Source organism: Nannobrachium achirus (assembly GCF_963921795.1).
Source record: "Nannobrachium achirus genome assembly, chromosome: 1".
Taxonomy (NCBI): domain Eukaryota; kingdom Metazoa; phylum Chordata; class Actinopteri; order Myctophiformes; family Myctophidae; genus Nannobrachium; species Nannobrachium achirus.
The window spans coordinates 11,345,022-11,369,561 of NC_137810.1; the positions used below are offsets into that span (position 1 = coordinate 11,345,022).

The following is a 24,540-nucleotide window of genomic DNA, read 5'->3' on the forward strand; positions in this document are numbered from 1 at the left end:
ACTCAAAATTTTGCTTCTGGGGGGGTCCCTGGAACTAAATATTTTGAGATGGGGGTCCGTGGCCAAATATATCATTTTGGGGGTCCTTCACATGAAAAGGTTTGAGAACCACTGACATGTATTCTCTCAAGAACAGACTAACTGAGATCCAGTTGAGTGAAAAGGACCTTTTCTTCTATTTTTCAATAGTTAAAGCATAAAAGCATAAAATAAAATAATGATACACAATAATGTGTACCCGTTCTGAATTTAATCAGCAGCACAAAAAAAAACACAGCTTCTTCCAGCTCAGATTCCTAGCCAAGAATACGCCACTTTTAGACATGCACTGCATTATGGAAGGTTTCCAGAGTTCAAGTGGAGGGACTGCATGTATGAACATAACATTCCAGATCAGTAGGATCGGACATGCAACAGATTTTATATGGCCCTGGCCTTGTCTTAAGTCCGGGTAATGTGTGATTTGTCTCAAACCGCTCTATGTTTGAATGGATGCGCCTGTCGTGCCAATTGTCCAGTGAATTTACATTTAGCTTGCTCCCGAGGTGCTTGGAGAAAGAGCACCAAAAACCACTTTGATCATTCTGCTTTTCATCACCGATCGAGCTTCCATGAAACAGGCTAAAACAAAACATGAACGTCTCTTTAGTAATTGCAGACAACGAGGCGGGCTACACTGCGCAGTGTGCTCGTCTGTACACAGAGACCAATGTTATTTTGACTGACCTCCACGAGGGCGAACTTCTCCTCGCAGGTGTAGTTGTATCTGGTTGCTCTCTCGTACTCCTCTGCGTTGTCCGGACACTCCTTGTTGGAGTACTTGTCGGTCGGATGCACCAGTTTCCAGGAGTACTTCGCAGGAAAATATATAAACATCAAGATATGAAACATCCAGCTAAGAGGAAGACATCAGCTATTCCTTCAAGAGGAAAGTTGTTTTAGCGTTCTTTTATAGACAATAGACGATCTACAAGCCCCTGAACACGTTTCTGCCGAAGCCTTACTCAGTGCCGAGCAGGCCTGGAATTTCATCAGTTTAGGGGCAAGGCCAATTGGCCTTTGGTGTTTTAAAACTTTTGAGGGCACAAAGGCCAAGTGCCAGGGCAGGAAGGCCATCATTAAAACAATGATTTTAAGTCCACGCCACAGTCATAATTAATTTAGCTTAAACGTTAAGGTTTAATGTAATACCTTTCAATTAAATAAACTAGCCCTTACCCGTTCAAAGATATGAGCTCCAAAATGATGTGCAGTGTGTGGGTTATGGGGTGCACACAGTATATGAGGGATGGAAAGTAACTTTAACTGGTGCTTGCATGATGTAGGAGCATCAATGTAAGAAACCCGTTTCGTTTAATGGCTACAGAGATACTGTCCGCAGTGATTGTATAATCACTGTGTCGGCGGCTCCACTATGCGGTGGCTGCTATGCTGCTACTACGAGCGTAAATGGAATCTACTACTGGTCATCTGAGCAGCTCAACCAACCATGCACTGCTGTTACCGTAATGACTGGAAAATCGCGCAGAGGAAAAAACGGTAAAAAGCAGTTAACGAACTGCTGTGGGCGCCGGGGCACCATGGCCACTGTGGCCGTTTGGGCATGTCATTTTTCGAGGGCACACGGCCAAAGAGAGGGGCAACGACGGCCATGGCCGTCGTGGCCGCCGTGAAATTCCTGCCCTGGTGCCGAGGAAGGCTTCAAGCGAAATGTGTCTGATCTGAATAGAAGTACCTGAAGGACACTTTGGCGAATGCCGGCAGTTTTTTGACGATATTGAACATTGCCTTTGAGACCATCCATTATCTCAATTACTGAATCCACTGCCTTGTGCTTGTAGATCAGCTATTTTTGAACCACTTGTTTAGTTTAGAAATGTTTCACCTATGACCACATTCCTGTTCAAATTGGGACACAACAGCAGCATAATTGCAGATAACTTTTGCAGTCAAAAAGCCCAAACAATGATTGTATTGTAATCCTCACCACTTCCATGACATGAGCGCTCCACTGAGACAGCAGCTGCATGCCCTGCAGGGCCAAGTCAAACAGCTTCCTGTACTCCGAGTCCGTCTTCTGGGCCTCCTGACGGCCTGAGCCCGTCACCACCTTCAGAAAGAGAGAGAGAAGCAGTGTTGTTTTTGACAGCAAATTTTGATTTAGTTTTAGTCATAGTCTTTTGAATAAAATGTAATTTCCTGAAAAGTTTTAGTTTTAGTCTAATTTTAGTCGACTAAATATCATGAGATTTTAGTTGACTGAATCTACAGTTGATTTAGTCAACTAAAATGTATTTTGGCAGGCCTTGATGGCATCGTAATGACTGATTTTACACTTGGTTGCATGCTGAAAATAGCCGATCTACAAGCTCACAACGCGTCGCGCTGCGACGCGTTGTGAGCTTGTAGATCGGCTATTCGAGCTTGTAGATCGGCTAGTCGACAAAATCAACACTGGAGAGAAGGAGACAAAGCTAACAGGTTGAACTATATTTCTGGGTCCGATGACAATCTCCATCCTAGACCACTGTTCCCCAAACAGTGGACCCACAGACCAATTTCTATGGGTCACAAGTCATGTCTTTCTTTTCCTACATAAAATAAATACAAAATCCCTCTCTCTATATACAGATCTAAAAAAAAAAGAATATTGTGTCAATTAGTTCATTTTCTTCTGTAATATAATTGTTTTTTTAAAACTTTAATTTATTTAAGATTCATTGTGCATGCAGTGAAATATTCAAACGTTATTATGGCATACAGCTCAAAATATTAGAATATTCCACACAACACGATTTTTGAGACGGCCTTGAATGATGAAGCAGAGCTTTACTTTGCGAAAGAACGTACACATTTGGAGATAGAAGGTTTCCACCTGACAACGACGATATACTAGTGTTGTTGCTGCTCTTATACCACCATTATTACTGGGGTTGGTGTAGTTTTTTACAACAAGGGTTCATATTTTAGATTGTAATTAAAGAATATAAAAGATGAGTGTTAAAATTATTTCATTTACTTCTTTGTATTGTTTTAGAGATTCTTATTTCAGTGGTTGGGGGCATGCGTACAAGTGGCTAAATATGTCATTTTACACAGAATAAGCCCATTCCCAAGATACAACGCAACCTTTCATGGTTGGATGTGACTTATGGGGGCTAGAAGTGTTACTGTAAATAGCTATAAAGAAACTGCTGGCTTATTGTGTCTAAAAAGACATATTTAGCCACTTGTACGCATGCCCCCATGCGTACGCATGCCCCACATTTTAGCATGGTAAACGCGATAAAACAATAGAACGAAGAAAATGAAAACAATTTAACACTCACTTTTTCTTTTCTACTAATTACAATCTAAAATATGAACCCTTGTTGTAAAAAACTAAAGTTGTCCTTTAAACAAGCTGTGAAAGGCATTGGGAAGCAAGAGACAAGAGAGCAGTTTCATGCTGTGCAGGGGTCAGACCGCAGAGGGGACGCAGACACAGTCTTGTCTGACTCTGTGTGAGCTGGGTCAAAACCAAGCCTTCAACAATTCACTTAGAAGCCTGAAACCCTGAACCCTTTTGAAGTGTTTTGTAAAACTTCTGGACATTTTGCGACGTTTACACCAATAATGACATGTCCAGAATAGGGGACGGCAGAGACATAATACAGAAAAACAGAGGGCAGTCTTTTAAGGCAGATTTAATCCCCATAACCCTCAGGTGTTTGTTCAGATGATTCTGATGGCGAGACCCGAGTTTAATTAAGGAGCGAGATTATGTCATCGCTGTACATTTTCTGTAAATGAAAAAAAGAACCTGCGTTCCAATGGATCCAATGTAGTTAGTATTCAGTCACAAGCTCTTGTAAACAAATGTTTTTCAGAAAATTCTAAAATAGCAGATCTACAAGCTTGCTATATGTTGTGAACTTGTAGATCTGCTATGTTCTCTACTTATGCATGTCACTCTTGTATAACAAAGTTGGGAATTTCTTTACAACAAAACAACACATAAAAAGTTTAAAATGGAGATACAAGGCTTCTGCGATTCTGCCCAAAAGCAACAATATGGGATGCACCGTTTAAGGGCGGATTCACACTGCGGTCTCGAGACCGGTCTCGAGGCTACTTGGCAGATGTTTAAACCGGTTTTGACAGTGTGAAGCGTGCGGTCTTCCTCAGAAACGGATAGCCTCGAAACCACCTCAAGAGGTAGTCTCGAGACTGCATTGTGCGACCTCGAGACCGGTGAGCCGCAGTGTGAAGCAACCGGCCTCAAAAACGGTATTGATGTTGAACGTGACCTCATATAATGTCGACGAGTCAGCCGTCGGCACAAATAAACACTGGGTAACAGTTGTCGACATGGCCATGGGATCAGCGACTTCATCTCACAGAGAGATTGCTTGCTTGTAGGACTGTCTTCTAAAATTCGTTTATATGTTTTATATCACCAGTTAGCCTACTACTGTGGTGCGCTGGACTGGTGTCATGTACTTCCAATTGGGAGAAGTAGCAATTGGCGAACAGTTATTTATTGTCTCGCACCAGCGCACTGAGGCAGGGGTGAAAGTGAGACGGGACGGCCAGAACCGGCGCTCCGTTAAAACATTCGGAACACGGGACTGTAATCTAGGCTGACCTAGGATCAGATTCAGGTCCGTTATTAGCCGCGAGGCAGCGACATGAAGTATGGCTGTAACTGAGATGATGGTTATGCTGCTCTGGGATCAGATTTACAGCGGGAGGGGGGGGGGGCTTGGTGCGTGCGTGCATGCATGTGTGTGCGCTGTCGCCCGTCGGGAAAGAAAAGCAGAAAGAGAAAGCACTAGCCTACAAGTTAAACCATGAACTGTTAAACCATGAAAACAAACCGAAAATGACTTACCGCTGTTGATAGAAAATAGCCTAAAAGTATTCCTTTATCCCTGACTTTTGTTTCGATGTTATAGATTCCTTGGCACTGCTTGTGCACTGCTGTGCCTGCTTGACGTGCCATTAATGTGAATATTAAGCCACAAGCGTTTCAGCCATGTTGATTATTAAATAATTAAAATAATAACGTGCGCTGCGCTGCATGTCTCGCTCATCATTCTGCACGTTTATGCGCCTGGAAAATAGCAGATCTACAAGCTCACAACGCGTCGCGGATGCAAGGTCAGTGTGAGCTTGTAGATCAGCGACACAGGTCAATTGATATGCAAATAGGCTTGTTTGTCTTGTCGAGGTGTGGGGGGTGCGAGACCCAAGACCACTGCAACAATGTTCCACACTGCGCTGTCGCGCGTCATTGAATTGTTACACCAACTTTCGTGCCTGAATTTATTGGCAACCACCATCAGCAATGTCGCATAGTTGATGACACTATGTGCATACCGCCACCTATAGGACCGGGCTGTATAGTGCTAGTGATCTCCAGGGAGGCCAGAAGGTCTGCCAATGTGAATGCTGGCCAGCGTGAACCAGCAACCGGTTTCAGAATCAGTTCTAATCAAACGGATTGCAGTGTGAATCCGCCCTAAAACTTCGGCAGTGTATTTTCAATCGTGGATATTTCAGTGCCACTGATCTCTGGTGTCGGGCCTCTACACACTACAGTGCACTGACCTCACTGTTGCTATAGCGAGCCAGCTCCGAGATGAAGCGCATGTGGTCTTCCCGGATCTGAATCATCTGTTCGCATATATTGTACTGGGGGCTGCTGGAATTAGACGTACAAGACCACCTGCAGAGAGATTGAGAGGAAGAGGGGGGGGGAAAGAGAGCAGAACATCCAGTCAATTAGCAGTCTCATAGTAATCACAGAGAGGAGAGGAAATAGGATATGGAGTTCAGAGACAAGGTGAGAAGCCCAACCCTAACCCGAACATGGCCAATTGTGTTTGTACTAGAGGTTTGCGGGCCTTCGGCCCGCTCACATCTAGTTTAAAAAAAAAAAAAAAAAAAGTAAAAAAAAAAATTTAAAAAAAAGAGAAAAAAAATTTTTTTGAGAAAAAAATTTTTTTGAGAAAAAAAATGTTTGAGAAAAAAAATTTGAGAAAAAAAAAATTGAGAAAAAAAATTTTTTGAGAGTTTTTTGAGGAAAAAAAAATTTTTTTGAGAAAAAAATTTTTTTGAGAAAAAAAAATTTTTGAGAAAAAAATTTTTTGAGAAAAAGAATTTTTGAGAAAAAAAAATTTTTGAGAAGAAAAAAATTAGGATAAAAAAAAGTTTTGAAAAAAATAAGAAATAAAACGTATTGGTGATGTGTGCGTCTCTCTCTGTGCATTTCCCCCCCCCCCCCAAAGTGTGCGTCTCTCTCTGTGAAGTCCGTTGACTGTGGACTGCCCTGTGCCCTGTGCCTATGCTCGAGTGTGGGCGTGTCTCAAAGTCCGTTGACTGTGGGCTGCCCTGTGTCCTGTGCCCTGTGCCAAAGTGGGCTGCGGCCTTAAGCCAATTGTAAATATAAGATAGATCAGGGGTAGGCAACCTTAGGCACTGGTGCCAAGTCTGCCAACATTGGCACAGGGGAGGGTGATCACTGGCACACTGGCATAAGTGTGAGAGAGAGGAGTTTTCTTTTAAAATAAAATATTTAAAGAAAATGACAATTAAATTAGGTCCCCTCACATCTTGCAAATGACATCCTGCACATAATTCTACACTCATTCAAACTCTGAACTCCGGCTGGTGAGGGAGTCTGGGAGTCTAATGATCATTACATCCTGAAGTCAAAGAAAATAATTCAAAAGAAGAAAAAGAATGTGTTGGAAATATTTTGATGTGGTGTCATAATTAAACTTAATGCTGATACTAACGGCACACTGACTGAAAATAAAAACATGGCACTTTATGTCTAAAAGTTTTTATACTATAATTTTTTACGCCATTAATCGAAAAATAGCTGGTTGGTAAACTCTTGGAAAATCACTTGTTTTCTATAAGTGACACGATTGTGCACCTAAGAATTAATTAGGATATATTTTCTTCTGCTTATTTTTTTAAAAATTTAAGACAATACATAAAGCCTTAATAAAAATGTTATTTACTGTAGATTTCAGGTTTAATCCCAGTTACTTTGAAGCACATACAGTAATGAACTTTTCTTCTGACTCCAATTCCAATAAATCTAATGGATTATGACTTTTATCCGTTTCTGGCATCCCTACACCCTTTAGTGTTGGGTGGTGAAGGATCACGGCACATACTCCTACCTTGCAGTCTTGTGTAGACAGAAGCAAGAAATGTTTCTTAGAAAATGTTTTCTAAGCTACAAAGAGCCATTTGCTGGCATTTGAAAGACACATGGATTTAAATGATCTTAGACGTTCCCAAGGTTAGGATGAACAAAATAAAGTAATTACACCTAGTAATGGGGGATCACTTCTATGCAAATAGTTCCTATTCATTTGCCAAGGAAAAGGCAAAGCGAGGGAAAGAACCACATGCTTCTAGGTTTTAATTGCTAAATAGACGTTCGAAGGACATTAATCAGTTACAGGGTTGAATCTTTTCTCAGTGATTATTCTATCAATTATTTTATTTATTTTTTACTTTGGAAATTGGAATTATTGATTATTTTGATTAACTTTTACACCCCTAGATGTCTATGACAGGGGTTTTCAAACTTTTTTGACTCAGGGCACCCCTGTAAATAACGTTTTCATCCACGGCACCCCTGAATTACAGTTCATTTTTATAATCTTACATCATATTGGAGAAATATCCCTTTTCATCAGAACTGACTGAAAATAACGTTATAACATTTAACCACTTGAACCCCAGCATGCCTATTCTGGGGGGAAGGTTCACCAAAAATAGCCGATCTACAAGCTCACAACGCGTTACAATATTTTTGGTGAAGAGAGTTGTCGTAGAAGGAAAAGGAACTCATCAAGTTGCAAGTGCAAATCAGGTCTGTTTCACTAAGCACAGTGAAGTGATATTGATATAGTGATAATGATGAATTCCAAATTATTATCAAATGATCTCGCGGCACCCCTGGACTGGCATCACGGAACCCCAGGGTGCCCCGTCACCCACTTTGAAAACCCCTGGTCTATGAGCAGTGGATTGCCCTCGGTTGAACAGAACCTGCCAGACCACGCTCTCTCTCTCTCTCTCTCTGTCTCTCACCTGGATTTGTTCTCTTCAAAGTGAGCGCTGGTCTTGATGTATCTGGACAGTTCAATCTGCATGTCGCCAAACAGTGGAACTACCTGGAGTTGCTGTGAATAGCAGGAGAATGGCCATCATTACATTATACACAAAACCAAAGGCTGGTTTAGTCCATTGATGCTAAAGAGTAAACTCTTCTATGTTAATAGAAATATTGACCCCCATTGTTTTTGTATTCTACAGGATATATACAGTATGTATATATATATATATATATATATATATATATATATATATATATATATTAGAGATGTTACCGATCAATCGGCAATGGATCGGATCGGGCCGATCAAAGCGTGATCGGCGATAATCGGTGGTTTAGATCAAAAGGTAAATTCACCGATCCGATCCGATCGGTGCATTCGAACAACCAGCTGTTCAGTATGCCCACTTGAGGCCATTTTGGGGTATTGATTTCCACAGTGCTGAAGGAATAATTAGTTACTGCTATGATAATAAATACATAGTAATGCTGGTAAATAACTATAAGGCAAATATATAAATGAATTAATGAGTGAATTAATTAATTAAAGTTAAAACATTAACATTTAGAAAATATAAATAATATATAAATAATAACTTGATCGGATCGGTGATTGATCGGTATCGGGTGATCAAACTTTTGTGATCGGTGCTCGGTGATCGGTTCCAAAAAACCTGATCGGACCATCCCTAATATATATATATATATATATATATATATATATATATATATCATGTTTTAAATAATGTTCATATCCAGTTTTGTTGCTCATAAACCAGGCTCCCAGGAGGAGTCTAGTTTACCAGGCTAATTTCACACAGGATTATTCAAACTGAGACTTTTCTCCATCTGAGCTCCACATGTGGTAAAATATAAAATATGTTCACCAAGCAGACTGGAATTCAAATGAGAGGAAAAGCCATCTCTCTCTCCCACAGCCCTTATTTTTGTCAGCTCAGGGGCAGAAAAAAAGCAAACTTGGTTTGCAAATCATTTCATATTATAATATGTTGCTCAGTGTTTATCTCTAGGCAGTTGAAAGGGGATTGGGAATGTGTTTGCCTCTCAGTTCTGCTTCTCACTTTTGAATATCGATTTTCGGGTACAGTATATGCCTGTTCAGAATACTCAAACACAACGGGGAGTATTTGGTTCACTTATGCCCGAAAATAGAAGCTCACGAAGCGCGATAGCGAAACACATTGTTAGCTTGTACATCTGCTATGTTCGATACGCGACACCGGCGCACAACAAAGTATAAATCACCCTTTATTCAGTAGGTGGAGGGTGAATAATGCAGCACTCTAATCCAAGTTTATTTATCTAGGTGCGGTTCATAAATAAACATAAGAAATGTGAGCTCACTCAAGTCTGTGGAATTTGAGGGTTCAACCCCTTAAGCCTTATTCATACATTGATGTACAGTACTACAACGGTATAGTGAAAATAATGATCTGTAAGCTGAAAACATAGTCGCATAGATCTGTTCTTTTCACCACGCAACACTAGCAAACAACAGAGTATAAATGAATAGGCCTTGTCTATCTTTGACAAATTTGCCTATAATAACATGCCCAAAATAGGGAAGCTAGGGTTAATGTGGTTATTAACCACCTGACATCCCTATTTCGATTTCCATGAGAATGGATGTACCTTGTGCGCTTGATACAACTGAAAGTTTTACTACTCTCTCTCTCTATAGCAAAGTCAAACTGTCTAGAATATACCCTCGTGTGGATGATAGCTGTGACAAATGTCATACATCCCGGCAAATTTAACCCAAATGTTTGATAATAACTTACAGCCCAGCCCTGTAACTGCTATTTTGGAGGTGCTGCCTAAAAGAAAAATGGTATAGCCTTTCTAGCACTGTTGGCACGGAGCCTCAGAACTTTTGTGGATTTTGCCACTAAATTAAGGCTTACGACAACAGTGGACTGTAAATCAAACACTCAAGCTCCTCTACACACCTTGAAAAACTTGTCGATCTTGGTCAGGTTAAGTTTCTTCTTGGCATCCAGTTTGTAGATGTTGCTCTGGTTTCCGTCTATCAGGTACAAGCCGAAACCCATGACCTGGAAATGGGGAAGAGCAGTGGTGGAAGAAGCAGTCAGATCTTTTACTTTTACTAAAAGTAGCAAATTCCACAATGTAGAAATACGTCAAATTAAAAGGCTTGCATTCAAAACGTACTTGGTTAGAAGTGCAAAAGTATTGGCATCAAAATATATACTTAAATAGTCAAAATAAAAGGACTCATTATGTGGCTTGTCCCTTTTCACAAGTTTAGAAAATAGCAGATCTACAATGCTCACAGCGCATTAGTATTAAACTTGTAGATCAGCTATTTTCGAATAGCCGGAGTATAAAATAGAGCTCAAGCGGCAAATGTACCGGTATGTTTTGTAATAATAAACAAATTTGGCATCTAAAGTTGTCAAATAATTGTAGTGTCGTAGAAGTATAATGTATCGAAAGATTAATATACCCGAGAGTAAAAGAACCTCAACATCGTACATAAGTACCGGTACTTTCACGACCGGGGAAGAGGTTAAATATCGTCTGTCAGGTGTTAACCTCATATGTCTAAAATTGTTACTTTTCAGGATTCCAATTCAAAAACAGCAGATCGACAAGCTTGAAACGTGGCATGAAGCTTGTAGATCGTCTATTTGTTATGCTTTTGTGTGACGCTGTGGTATGATTCACTTAGAACAGTGTCTCTCAACCTTTTCAGGCTGTGACCCCCAAAAGAATCATATTTTAACAGGGGACCCCCCCAACCTGACAAGCACTAAGAGTTGAGGCATGTGTGTTGCATTTCTAAGACAAAACAAATATATTATTGCAAATTTACCCCAATTGATTCCGGAATCAATGGGGGTACATTTATTGTAATAACATTTTTGTACATTTTTAGGAATGCGACAAAAAACAAAAAATATTATTGAACTCAAGTCTCCATGGCGTGAGTACTCAATAAAGAAAAAGTAATTTTGGGGGTGAACTATTCTATATACCCCTCAACATATACCCCTCAACATAATTTGGGGACCCCCACAGGTTGAGAACCACTGACTTAAAATATGGAGATAGGAGATTTCTGCAGGAGGACAACGACGTGCAGTGTGCTTCCACTCTCCTGCACCACAACTCAACAGTCAATAGAATAGTCAGCAGGGGTCCGGATGCCAGAGTTCACAACAGATTCATTAACCCATTTAGAACGGGTACACATCATTGTGTATCATTATTTTATGCTTTAACTATAGCAAAATAGCAGATATAGAAGCTCACAGCGCGGCACCGAGTGCCGCGCTGCGAGCTTGTAGATCTGCTATTTTTGAAAAATCGTGAAAATTTGAATTTTGACCCGATTCTATAAGTGTCTTTTGAATCCTTCCAAGGTTTTTTTTTGAAAAAACCTATGTTTCTGTGTCAGCAATCTGGCCAGCCATCGTCAAAGAAAAGGTCCTTTTCACTTAACTGGAGCTCAGTTAGTCTGTTCTTGAGAGACTACTATGTCAGTGGTTCTCAAACCTTTTCATGTGAAGGACCCCCAAAATTATATTTATTTGGCCACGGACCCCCCATCTCAAAATATCTAGTTCCAGGGACCACCCAGAAGCAAAATTTGAGTTACAAACGTTCGCTTTGAAAATACATGTATTCAAAGATTTGCACACATTTTCACGACTTTTTCAAAAATAGCAGATCTACAAGCTCGCAGCGCGGCACTCGGTGCCGTGCTGTGAGCTTCTATATCTGCTATTTTTCACTGGTCAAAGCATTCAATAATTCTAGGCCTAAATGGGTTAATGAACAGATCCATAGTGGCGTGGTGGGCGCTCACCTTTAGCAGCATGTGTTTATCACCGGGCGTGAGGAACATCTTGTCCTCGTAGTAATCCACACACAGGTTGACAATGTCTGCCAGCAGATCATCGTATCCATTGATCACCTCCAACTGCTGCTGCAAAGACTGGGAGCAACAGAGAATACGGTGCAAGATGACAACCACGACAAATTAACATTGATTGACTGATTGAATACTATACTAGTAAGACTCCCTAATCGGGAGATAAGCGACAGTCAGGTCACATGTATACACAACAGATCCATGTCGATGACATGAGTGTAGACATACCGTGTAGCGATTTGCGTGATTTTAGGGCCAAATGTGTAGGAGTAGTGTCCAGAAAAGTGTTATAAGAAATCGGCCTCAAGGTGGTGCTAAAGGGGACAGATCCATGTTGAAGAGATGAGTGTAGACATACTGTGTACCGATTTGCGTGATTTTAGGGCAAAAATTGTAGGAGCAGTGTCCAAAAATGTGTTTTGCAAGAATGGGCCTCATGGTGGCGCTAGAAGAGGGGCATGTGAGAATTGATGGGTGGAGGTTGTAGTTTGGCAGGCAAGGAGTGTGTGTGCAACATTTGGCATGGATCTGGGCAACGGTTGCGGAGATATGAGCAGGGCAAAAGTGTGATGTGTGACGGACGGACGGACATCCGGTGGAGGTTTTGGTAGTAAATGCGACCTGACGGTCGCAATTAGCAGTTCGCATAGGAAAGGCACAGCACAATACAGTTCAGATACACAGTCTACTAATAGGATTTAAAGTCAAGAAAGCACAGTGGCGTGTTTACATTGGGGTCTTCTTGTACTCAATTCAAAGAGAAGTCATACTGTTTAATAGTCTGTTTTAGCGACACCCCTTGTAGCTCCTTTGTCATTATAGTGTTTGTCTACGCGGAAGGAACACTGAAAAGGGAATGCTGCAGTACATGTCATTTCCTGTGTTCTGGTGAATTTTGTGAGTTTGACACTTATCAGCCTTGCTTTAGCGTTGGAAAATGATGGGTAAATAACATTTAGAAATTGTATCCTTTTAAAAGCTAAAAGTAGGCCTACATAAATGTATTTGGTGACTGGAGCAATGAAACACTAATCTTTAATAATAACCATTAATTACTTACATTCATATTTAATATCTCTGTATGATTGCACGCACTGAACACTACACAAGGGAGTCTGGGCTACTCTCCCAGAAACCTTTTAACGGAGTAGATGTAATTCCCTGTGTTCTGGTGATTTTTTGGAGTTCGATACCAAATCAAGGAGAAATCAAGGGAAAATGACAATGCAAGATTCCTCAAGGAGATGTGGTTAAACTCAAGGAGGGTTAGCAGCCTTGGCCTAAACGGGTTAAGGAAAAAACCCTCTTGTGAGAAGTGTAATGCAAAACACATTCAGTCCAACCTGAGTGATTTTGTTATGGTTGGCCAGGAACATGGACAGGTTCTGAGACTCCTGGATGGACGACGGTTCAGACATCTTCCTGAGGAACTGGGCCGCTCTGCAGGGAACACACCAGGAGGAATGACACTGTGAAAGCATGCTATTTTGGTGCACCCAGCAACTGTCAAGCACCATGAACAACACATAATATGGTCTTGGAGAATACTAGCCCTTACTGTCATCTAGTGTCAATATGATATTAAAAAGCAGGGCAACAGATCATTTTAAATGCTGGCTATTTCAATAATGGGGGGAGGAGGCAATTTATGTTATAAGTTGGCCTTCACATAAACAATAAATAGGTTTTATAAATGATGGAATTCATATGAACAATAAATATGTTTCATAATTTTTTATTTTTTTTTTACGTCAGGAGTGGAGGAAGTCCATCCTGGTAAGCTCAGGTCACCTTAAATTGAAGCATACTACTTATCTGTTGCCCTACCTTTAGGAAATGAGAGTGGTTTGCCAGACTGATGGCTTGCTTGACCTTTTCTGAAGTAAGATCAAGCGAACCATGAAAACATAAATTACTCTTTCCTACCTCTGCTATTATAATAATTGAAAAGAATTAAACATTTTAACAACACAAATCGTGTATGGGGTCGGGGGTCCCTGGCACAGAATATTTTCAGACGGGTGTCTGCCGCCAAATTCATATTAATTTGGGGCTCCTTGCGATGAAAAGGTTTTATAACCAATGCAATGAACCATAATACATTAGCACCAAACCAGTAACCAGCAGGCCCTGATTCTCCACATGTGCTCTGGTTAACGTACCGTTTGTAGGCGGAGTGGTCGTTCTTGACGCTGCACTTCATGTTCTTCAGCTCGTCCAGCACGGCGAACATGTTGATGAACTTCCCCAGCGTGAGCAGGTAGGCCTCCGACACAAAGTCTTTCCTGCGCTCTGCGTGACACAGCCGCCGCACCTCCCCACAGAAACGATCGATCGCCGTACGCTGAGACAAACAGAAAAGGTCAAACACAATGAGTGTCACGCAGGCAACGTTTGAATACTTGTAAATGTAATGCAATGCAAATGGTTCTTGTCAACATTCATTTCAAGTGTGCCAATGCATGCATGGCGGCAAGGTGATTTGTTATCACTTTATTATTCCTATCTCCCGATATTGTGACATTTTCTCTGAACTCCAATCCTGAACCACATTAACCTTGGTGTCTGTATTTTGGGCATTTCAAGTTTCATTTTTCTTCTGCAAGCAGCATCAAACTATTAAAGAAATTGCAAATTATGTTTCTCCTAAAAGATCACCTAAAAATGTGTTAATCTAAATAAATAAATCAAACTAAATAAGTCACGAAATAAAAATAAAAACAAGCATAACCAGTTAAAAACTGTATAAGAACTAACTTCAACTACCATTTCATTACAGGCAATGTACAACAATGTTTCACCAATTTAAAAAAAAAACTTTTCAGAATCTAAAATAAATAGTTACAATTCGAAAATAGCTCATCTTCAAGCTCACAACATGTCGCATCGTGACAGCCAAAGTATTATCCATACCCATTTTCTCTACTATGGCTTACTTCAATTCAACTATGCACCACTGTGTTTTAGAAGTCTTTATTATTTACTTAAATCCTTCCATTTTATTTTGTTAAACAGTATTTTGATACCTGTAGAATTAATTTCCTAGGGTTCACTACAATATCTACTGTATCATATGGAAAAGGTTCAAAGTATGTCAACCGAACACCAAGTGGTAGTTGGACATACTTCAGAGAGTGTTAGGAAGTGTTAGGACGGTGTTACCTGGAAGTACATGAAGTTCATCAGCTTGGTGACCTCCGGCTCCAGCACCTCTACGGTCTTCTCGTAGATCTCCACTCTGTTAGGCTGCTCGTTGCACTTCACCTGAGGGAGCGAAACGGTGAGTGCGGAAAGGAAATGAAAAAAGGCTTGCTTAGAACAGTAAGTGAATTCATATTTAGGCCTAGAATTATTTCATGCTTTAACAATTGAAAAATAGCAGATATACAAGCTCACAGCGCGGCCGCGCTGCGAGCTTGTAGATCTGCTATTTTTGAAAAGTCGTGAAAATGTGTGCAAATCTTTGAATATATGTATTTTTAAAGCGAACATTTGTAGCTAAAATTTTGCTTCTGGTGGTCCCTAGAAGTAAATATTTTGAGATGGGGGTTCGTGGCCAAATACATATCATTTGGGGTTCTTGACATGAAAACGTTTGAGCACCACTGACATAGAAACATAGGTTTTTCAAAAAAAGAGACACTTATAGAATCGGGTCAAAATATTCAATGACTTGCACAAATTTTCAGGATTTTTCAAAAATAGCAGATCTACAAGCTTGCAGCGCGGCACTTGGTGCCACGCTGTGAGCCACGCTGTAAGCAAAACATTACGCACACTAATGTGTACCCGGTCATGTATCACACAGCTGTTCTCACACACAAATACTGAATCCCTTTAGAAAGCACTTTTAGATATTTGCGCCATATCTCCACTTGATGTTATCACACATGTTAAGTCCTGGGACTAGCAGAAGACAGACAGAGCAGTTTACCTGTGGTATCGCACGCGAACAGCTCCTCCATGTGTAGAGCATCACTGCATACTCCTGCCCCTCCTCCAACATCTCATTCTGATTCAAAGACACAAACACCATCAACGCGTTGACTAGACAGTAAGAATCTCAAAACATGTCCCAGGTACGATTCCAGCCCTCAGCAATGTGTTGAAGTGTCCTTGAGCAAGACACTTAACCCCTAACTGCTCCGTCCTCCGTGCACCTCTGTGGGCAGAACTCAGCTGGGTGAGGCTGAAAACTGAAGTTCCCCCGTGGGATGTGATACAGTAGGTATATCAGTATATATATATATTTTTTAAATTACCCCAGAATAGGGATGCTGGGGTTCAGGCAGTTAAACACAAACATGCACTTGTATACAAGGGACGTTTTTTATTTCACATTCAAATGTCTATTTGTTGGCAGCAAACAAACACACACACACAAATACACACACACACACACACACACACACACACACAGACAAGAAAGTGTGCATGGCCCATTGCCTCCAGTGTGAGTCATTTATTCTCAGAGGGCGGCAGGGCAGCGCTTCAATGCTTTCAAAACAGCCCAGGCCGCATACAAAGTACTGTTTGATTGAGACCCCTGGCTCTAAACCTGCAATTATCCCTCACTAATTAGACACAAAGCAGTGCCATTCCTGCAATAATTGCCAAAGCACCCAATTGTCCACAAGCCGGGTCCGAATGTTCACAGGGGATAGCCAAAGCCTCTTCACTCAACAAAATGCTTATCCATACCCATTTTCTCTACTGGGCCTTTGTCCCTGTTCTGGTGTTTTGCGTTTTTCCCAGGTCGCTAATGAGCTGGGAGCAAGAACTCAAAGTTAAGAGGAAGAAAACGAATGAGGCAATTTCTCAAGCAAAAGAGATCTTTCTACTTTACCATGCTAGAATGGACTGTGGCCTGTTCAATGTATCTGGCGATGCCAGTGACGAAGGCATTGCGGTCCTCGAAGTTGGTGTTGAAATTTGGCTGTAGAGAGATTAAAGATTATATTAAATTATGGACGCACAAACAAAGTATGGATGCCAACATCATGCACAAACAAACAAAGGTAGTGTAGAATTCCTGTTACAAAACGGACATATAGCATGAGTCAAAGTAACTTCATTTTCTGCCTTTTATCACACACAGAGGGACATTGCATTTCTACAATGAAATGTATCTCTTTGTCTAGCGATTTAGTCTAATGTTTAATAAGTAAAGCCTTCTTTGGGGTTTCCTAATCAAAACTGGCGTCTGTAGCTAAATAAAATCCTCGTTCTACCCGGTATATGAGTGAGAACCGAGGAGAGCCGTGTGTAACTTTATACTTAAATAAAACATAAATAGTGGATATAGCTGATCTACAAGCTCAAAACTCGTTGCCGTTTTGAGCTTCTACATCTGCCATTTCCACTCATTTTGAAAATATATGATCATTATTAACATGATGAATGACGATTATTCGATGCACGGCTACTAACCTGGTATATGAGCGAGGAGGGAAGGGGCTCGATGCACGGCTGCTGGTCGGGGAGTGGAAGCTCCTCCAACAGGTCCACGTTGGACAGGGCATCTTCTAACGTCACCGTGGACGTCATTCTGCTGTAGGGGCATTAAGAAAGAAATCATTCTGCTGTAGGGGCATTAAGAAAGACATAATTCTGCTGTAGGGGCATTAAGAAAGACATCATTCTGCTGTAGGGGCATTAAGAAAGACATCATTCTGCTGTAGGGGCATTAAGAAAGACATCATTCTGCTGTAGGGGCATTAAGAAAGACATCATTCTGCTGTAGGGGCATTAAGAAAGACATCATTCTGCTGTAGGGGCATTAAGAAAGACATCATTCTGCTGTAGGGGCATTAAGAAAGACATAATTCTGCTGTAGGGGCATTAAGAAAGACATCATTCTGCTGTAGGGGCATTAAGAAAGACATCATTCTGCTGTAGGGGCATTAAGAAAGACATCATTCTGCTGTAGGGGCATTAAGAAAGACATCAAACAACAACAGAAAAGCGGTTAAAGCGTCAGTCATCCCATTGAGCGGCACAAACAGGAACTCCTATGAAATCGCACACTTGGTGAACCCACATCTGAACACAGCAGCAGCTAGTTCAAGATCAAATATTTTCTTTTTATGATCTGTGTTTTCTAGGGGTGTAACGATACATTTTAACAGCGATACGATGCGCATCACGATACATGATGGTTAACAATACGATACATGGACGATATTGGTTCATTCATGGTGATACGATGCGATTCGATTCAATGATTTAAAATCGATATAGTAACTATTTAGCAAAGAAATGAAATCTGTCTCCATAAACAACTGCCACTCCGCCACTGCCCCAGTCACCCACGGTGTCCCCCAGGGCTCTGTACTTGGTCCCCTCCTCTTCATCATTTACATACTACCACTTGGTCAGATCCTCCGTCACCACAACCTCCAATTTCACTGCTATGCCGATGATACTCAACTTTACCTCTCCACCAAAACTGTCACCGCTGCCACCCTTTCCACCCTCACCACCTGCCTTACAGAACTCAAAGAATGGATGCAAAAAAACTTTCTCAAACTCAATGGCAACAAATCAGAAATCCTCATCATCGGCCCAGATTCCCTCACCCGCCCCACCCAGAATTTCACTCTCAGTATTGACGGCTCCACTGTAACCACCTCCACTCACATCCGCAACCTTGGTGTCATATTTGATTCCACCCTCTCATTCCGCCCCCACATAAACCAGATCACCAAAACTGCCTTCTTTCACCTCAGGAACATTGCACGCCTCCGCCCTTCACTCACATTCACAGCTGCCGAAACACTCATCCACGCATTTGTCACATCCCGGATAGACTACTGCAACAGCATCCTCAACGGCACCACCGCCAAAATCCTCAGCAAACTACAGTATGTCCAAAACTCCGCCGCCCGCCTTCTCACCAGTACCCGCTCCAGAGACCATATCACTCCTGTCCTCCACGACCTACACTGGCTCCCTGTCAAACAACGCATCCACTACAAAATCCTACTAACCACCTTCAAGGCACTCAATAACCTGGCTCCCTCCTACCTATCTGACCTTATTCATCCCTACGTCCCAACCCGATCCCTCAGGTCCAGTGAAGCCAACCTCCTGGAGGTCCGCAAGGCCAAGTACCGCACCTGGGGGGACAGGGCCTTCTCTGTCTCTGCCCCCACCCTCTGGAACGCTCTCCCCAACCACCTTAAGCCCCTTTTCGACTGCAGCTTTAGCACCACACCACACCACACTACACCACACAAAAATATCTACATTTTCCATTACACAAAAGTACCCCTATCGGTAAGAAACAAATTGACCCTTTTAACTGTGATTATAATACAATATAAATTTGTATTACAACTATCCTAAATTATAATACACTATAATGGATTATAACTGTGATTATAATACACTTTCAAGTATTAATGTATTACTATGATAATTATAATTCACTATAATAGATTATAATAGTGATCACAACTCAATAGAACCTATTATCATGTATTACAACTATATCCTGGTGGTCTAAATGAAAAGTCAGTGAGTGATCAGTCATTATGAAGTGTTTGGCCCTGTTTGGCCTAGCTCAGACCTACTCTAGAGTGGATACTTTTTAGTACCACGTTTAGTACCACCTTCACACCACTCTACCCAGTTCCTTGTAGTGGAAAACCTGTCACAAGTGGGCGGTGTGGTGTGGTGTGGAGTGGTGTGGTGTCGGGCCTGTGGAAAAGGGGCTTTAGAAGCGCTCCCTCCCTCCCCTCCTTCAAAACCTCACTCAAAACCCACCTCTTCAGGATAGCCTACCCCAGCTGAGGTCTGGAATTTATGCCCAGAGTCCCCGACTGACTTTTATCTTTTTAATTGTTGAATTTACTGAAATTACTGTTTTTATTCTAATAAAGTTGTTTTTCCTTTGTTGTTAAGCGCTTTGGGTACTTAGAAAAGCGCTATATAAATCCAAGCTATTATTATAATTATTATTATTAAAATGTGTAAAAGATCTATTACTATTACTAAACGCTGTGATTATCTAGCAAATACATGGACATTATATTTCAACACATATGGACAAACCCACCTTGACACTCACATTTATCGATAGACCAATAGTATCTATATGGAATGGAAAGGTAATTAGACCCCTCTTTTTCATTTTCCCTCTTAAAATTGCCAAATACAAGGCACAAATACTTAGTTTCCATATTTGCATTGCAAAACGATTCGATACCGATTACCGCATTTTAAAACGATACGATACGGTACAAAGCCAAAGCGGTACGATATTTTGCTTTTGCAAACGATATAGTAGATCATTGCAAATTAACTATATTGTTACACCCCTAGTGTTTTCCCATCATCCCACAGTCTTGCTGTGATTATTAAAGTCACAACAGAATGTCCCACCGTGGAGAGAGGAAATAATAATCTGTATGACAACATCTAGGCTGGGGTCTGTTACCATTTGAAAGGAGAATGGAGATCATTTGATGTCACCAACATAAGAAGACTGTTTAGTTAGTATTATTATGATCTGTTCTTTTTTCCTTTTTTTGTATAGCCATCTCTGAACTTTAAATACCTGTCCTGAACATGAACGCAGATCATCTATGAACACAAATGAAAAGAATACATGTATATCCTGTATGTGCAATGCCAACTGGTCACGGGAACCCTGTTCAACTGGATAACATTATTTTGCTCATTTAACTGTAATAAACTAATACTTGCACATGGAAGCTTTAATGTCTATGATACCGTTAAAGTGAGGCAGCAGCATGCTTTGGCACACATTCTATCACTACTGCAGCCTGCTGATAGGGGGAATGCTCCAAAACACATAACGTACAGTACAGTGGCTCTGGCGAGCACCGGCTACTGTTAACAACAAAGGGACTGTGGGGGCGGCTGTGTACACAGTCCCAGGAGGTCAGGCAAGGTTCTGCTGCTGCACAGAGCAGGGAAAGGAGGGAGAGCCATTTCTGACTATTATAGGGCCAGGCAAATTAACCGAAAAGCAAAAATAAAGAAGTCTTATACTAGAAGACGCCCTAAGGGCCAGAAGTGACCTTGAGGGCGAGGGCACGATCTCCATTCTCCATATATGGGCTTAACATCTCCATATATGGGCATAAAAGGGACAAGGGCGGAAATCATTTGCAAGTGTGACTCGTGTTGCGGCAACCACAGGTTATCATGAGACTGACACAATATGTCCATAGTCCATATATGGGCATTCCCAGATAAGGGCTTAATATCGATGACATCAGGGATCTCCATATATGGGCATAAAAGGGACAAGGACAGAATTAATTTACAAGTGTGGTTGGCGTGACACGAGTCACACTTGCGAAAGAATTCTACTTATTCAAATTTGTTACTTATTCAACGATGTTGTAACCCATTCACCCAGTGCCAATTGCCTAAGCTGTAATCCTAGTTGCTGCTCTCCCTCTGCCGACCTCACTTGCAAATTAATTCTGTCTTGAATTCTCCCCATTCAAGTCAATGGGGAAAATTAATTCACTAATTGGTAATTGCGACCATAGGGAGCAGTGAGTATCAAAACCTCTGCCTCATGTCAGTCAGGCCTCATTTCACGCTCCTAACGTTGTCCATTAATTATATTAATAATAATCGAGGCAAAAGTTTAGTTGAAGTTCAGCCCAGCCCCAGCCTTACTATATGAAGCATTAACCCTTTCCAAGCCACGGGGAGCCCCTTAACTCTACTACTGCCAGATTATTTATTTATTTATTGGGTCTGGTGCCATCAAAAAGCGGCTTACCTATGCGACGTTATAGCAGATAGATAGACATTTATTTATTTATTATTTTTATTTTTTTTTGATTGTGCAATAGTGCACTTTGGTCTGCCAGGCAGCAGAGGGCGGCGTCATGCAAGAATGAATGTGAATTTGCCTGTTATGTGTTGCCGTACATTCAGTGCAGTCACGGGCCACAGAGCCTCACAGCCAGAGGGAATAAACAAGGAAGTGAATTGGTCTCCGTTGATGTTAACGCAGAATGGATTTTTTACACCATCACCGCGGAAAATGTGTTTACAGTACACGGCGGCGCGACCCCTCATCAGCTTACAGTCATCAGACGAGGTAAACGAACGAGCGCCGTATTGGCGCGCCGCAACCTGAAAAATTGGGGCGAACAGGAACGTTCAAAGCAGAATAAGAGTTAATATTAAAACCGGAATACACCGGACATCTGAGCAAGGAGTCTCAGCCGCGCCGTCTTTTACCGTACTGGGTCATTAAAACCGAAATAAATGATTTTTATCCGAAAATCGGCGATCGTCTAACCTTCCCTAGTCACCGCTCGTCCATCGATAGCTCATGGCTGCTCTGACATGAAGCAGAAGTGACGTCAGGTTCTTTCCTTCCAGAGGCTTCCTTGCAGCCGTCCGTTTACTGTTTAGACGATTACATTAGCATAGCTGGAGTGCTAAGGGCTAAGCTAGCCAAAATGCTCACATCGACCGTTCAGTCATACCTGGACCATATGCTTGGATTATATGCACACGGATCGCGCACGCGAAACGCACGGGGAGACGATGCCTCAGCCTAAACCTCCACTCTATCCCGATGGAGATCCAGATATTCATGGTGAGCAAACGACCGGGGGATTGAAAAAAAAGAAAAAAACAACGGCACGGTCCAAGAAGGAGGGGTGGCGGGCTCATGTTTATAAACATAATATTATGTCTCAGATCATAATACAATAATAGAAATGTCACGGCTAATCTACCAACCACCATTCTATTTCGGCTATTAATGTGAAAGGAACATCAGCACACCGGCATGCAACACAATTGTGCATGCATGCAGTCTGAGTCACATTCATATACACGGATGTGGGAAACACCCACACATTTTTAAGGCAATTATAATTAATTATAATATAATATAATTTCGGCAACCATCAGTGACGTTTGCACTGCAGCATTTGTGGCACCCCTTGTGGGTGGAAATGAAATTGCTTTTGGCCCCTTCCTTGTGTGATATGTATTTTGAAGAACGCGTAAAATGGTGGAAAGTCTTGTCAGGCAGAAACGGACGTGGCCTATATGGGGAGCTGTGTCATGGTCCAAGGAATCCAGGGGGATATTTTATTAGGTATAGGCCAAATCGTGATGGTGCCTGTTATAGCGTCACCATGAGGCCAATTTGAAAGATTGGGTCTACTGGGAGTGTGCGTGCAAAGTTTCACGCCAATCTGTCCAGTGGTGCCTGAGATTAGCTCCTCACAGACGCATACACAGACGAGGGGCAAAATCGCGAAAACATAATCTCTGCCTTCAGAGACAGGGGAGGGTGTTTCCCTGGAGTTTGTTGCGAAACTACAGTTTTTTTAAAGAGAAGCAAGCCAAATGGAAACAGCTATATTAAGCATTATTCATGCTGACACGGTCTGATCAATTGTGTGGACGGTGGGAGCCAACAGGCAACATATCAAACAGGAAATAAACCAGCTTTCATTCATGCTACCAGATAGCAAAGTATGAGTCATATACACCAACACAAAAGAGACAGCATGTGAAAAACCCTGAGTCACACAGGGGGACATGGATGGTCAGGACTGAAATCTAGTCGGAGTGACAAAACAGTCAGTAATTAGCCTAACTGTACGTACTGCAAGTAGAGACAGTCTATTTATGAAAACCTTGCAGATAAATAGAAATTGAAAGCTTGCCTACTCTGAAAAATGTTATTCCTGAATACATATAACAATGCGTCCTTGCCACGAGTTCAGCTCTTATTAAACGTTCTGTTTAGCCTATGGGTCAGCTCTTGTTCCTGCAGACAGGATACTTCCTTTAGAAAATGGGGAAGGGGGTCCTCTGTGACTTATTTATTGTTCAGTGCACTCTCACAGACAGTTCCTCTTCTACAGTTGTCTCCTTCCCATAAAGTCAGAGAGAGGGAAAGACACTGTGGCCAGAGGAGGAAAGTCATGTCTTCAAATAATGACAGCATCTTGGCCGTTTGTTCCACTGATTGGCACTGAAGTAAGCCATTTGATTTACAGGGCTGCCTCCAGAATCAATCCATAAGCAGCTTAAATTGGCCTTGTGTAAGTACTAAGTAGCCTACTGTAGGTGTACTGACTTGAGGGCAAACTCGTCACCATGCTGTAAAAGGAGGCTTTAAATGCAAACACTAACTACTGACTATGTTTAGTGTTTATTAGTTAATCACCATCACCGATGATTTTCCTATATTAAATTATAAACAGTCACCGAACCAGTGATGTGTGTGGGGCTAGTCTTGCTTTGCCTGCATATTTTAAATCCCCCTGCTGCATATCCTTTTAGCCTGTTCTTGAAGTGGCCCAATGGCCCCCTTACGACAGGACACACACATGCTATGTATGCAACCCTCTCTAATATGCACACCGCTCACTGTGGGGGTGTTAATGGTTGACTTGCATCAACACAGTGGAATGATGCAAGGAAAATAATAACACAGCAGGCATGCGGTGTCATAATTTGAGAATAAACACAG

General features: G+C 41.6%; 1 protein-coding gene across 2 annotated transcripts in view; it reads right to left on the reverse strand.

Annotated features, from left to right (window-relative positions):
• The window catches only part of cyfip1 (cytoplasmic FMR1 interacting protein 1), a 58,229-nt gene that overhangs the window by 27,583 nt on the left and 6,106 nt on the right, over positions 1 to 24,540 (reverse strand). Inside the window, exons 2-13 of one of the 2 annotated variants that reach the window (XM_080732576.1) lie at positions 17,475 to 17,592; positions 16,891 to 16,980; positions 15,979 to 16,056; positions 15,207 to 15,308; positions 14,207 to 14,388; positions 13,388 to 13,484; positions 11,979 to 12,107; positions 10,096 to 10,200; positions 8,101 to 8,192; positions 5,593 to 5,710; positions 1,988 to 2,110; positions 727 to 852 (exon numbers count right to left, since the gene is read on the reverse strand). In XM_080732576.1, the coding sequence (XP_080588702.1) occupies positions 727 to 852; positions 1,988 to 2,110; positions 5,593 to 5,710; positions 8,101 to 8,192; positions 10,096 to 10,200; positions 11,979 to 12,107; positions 13,388 to 13,484; positions 14,207 to 14,388; positions 15,207 to 15,308; positions 15,979 to 16,056; positions 16,891 to 16,980; positions 17,475 to 17,591 (1,359 nt within the window). In that variant the 5' untranslated portion in view covers position 17,592. Of the gene's footprint in view, positions 1 to 726; positions 853 to 1,987; positions 2,111 to 5,592; positions 5,711 to 8,100; positions 8,193 to 10,095; positions 10,201 to 11,978; positions 12,108 to 13,387; positions 13,485 to 14,206; positions 14,389 to 15,206; positions 15,309 to 15,978; positions 16,057 to 16,890; positions 16,981 to 17,474; positions 17,596 to 24,540 lie in introns of both variants that reach the window. The other variant, XM_080732575.1, reaches the window with a different exon arrangement.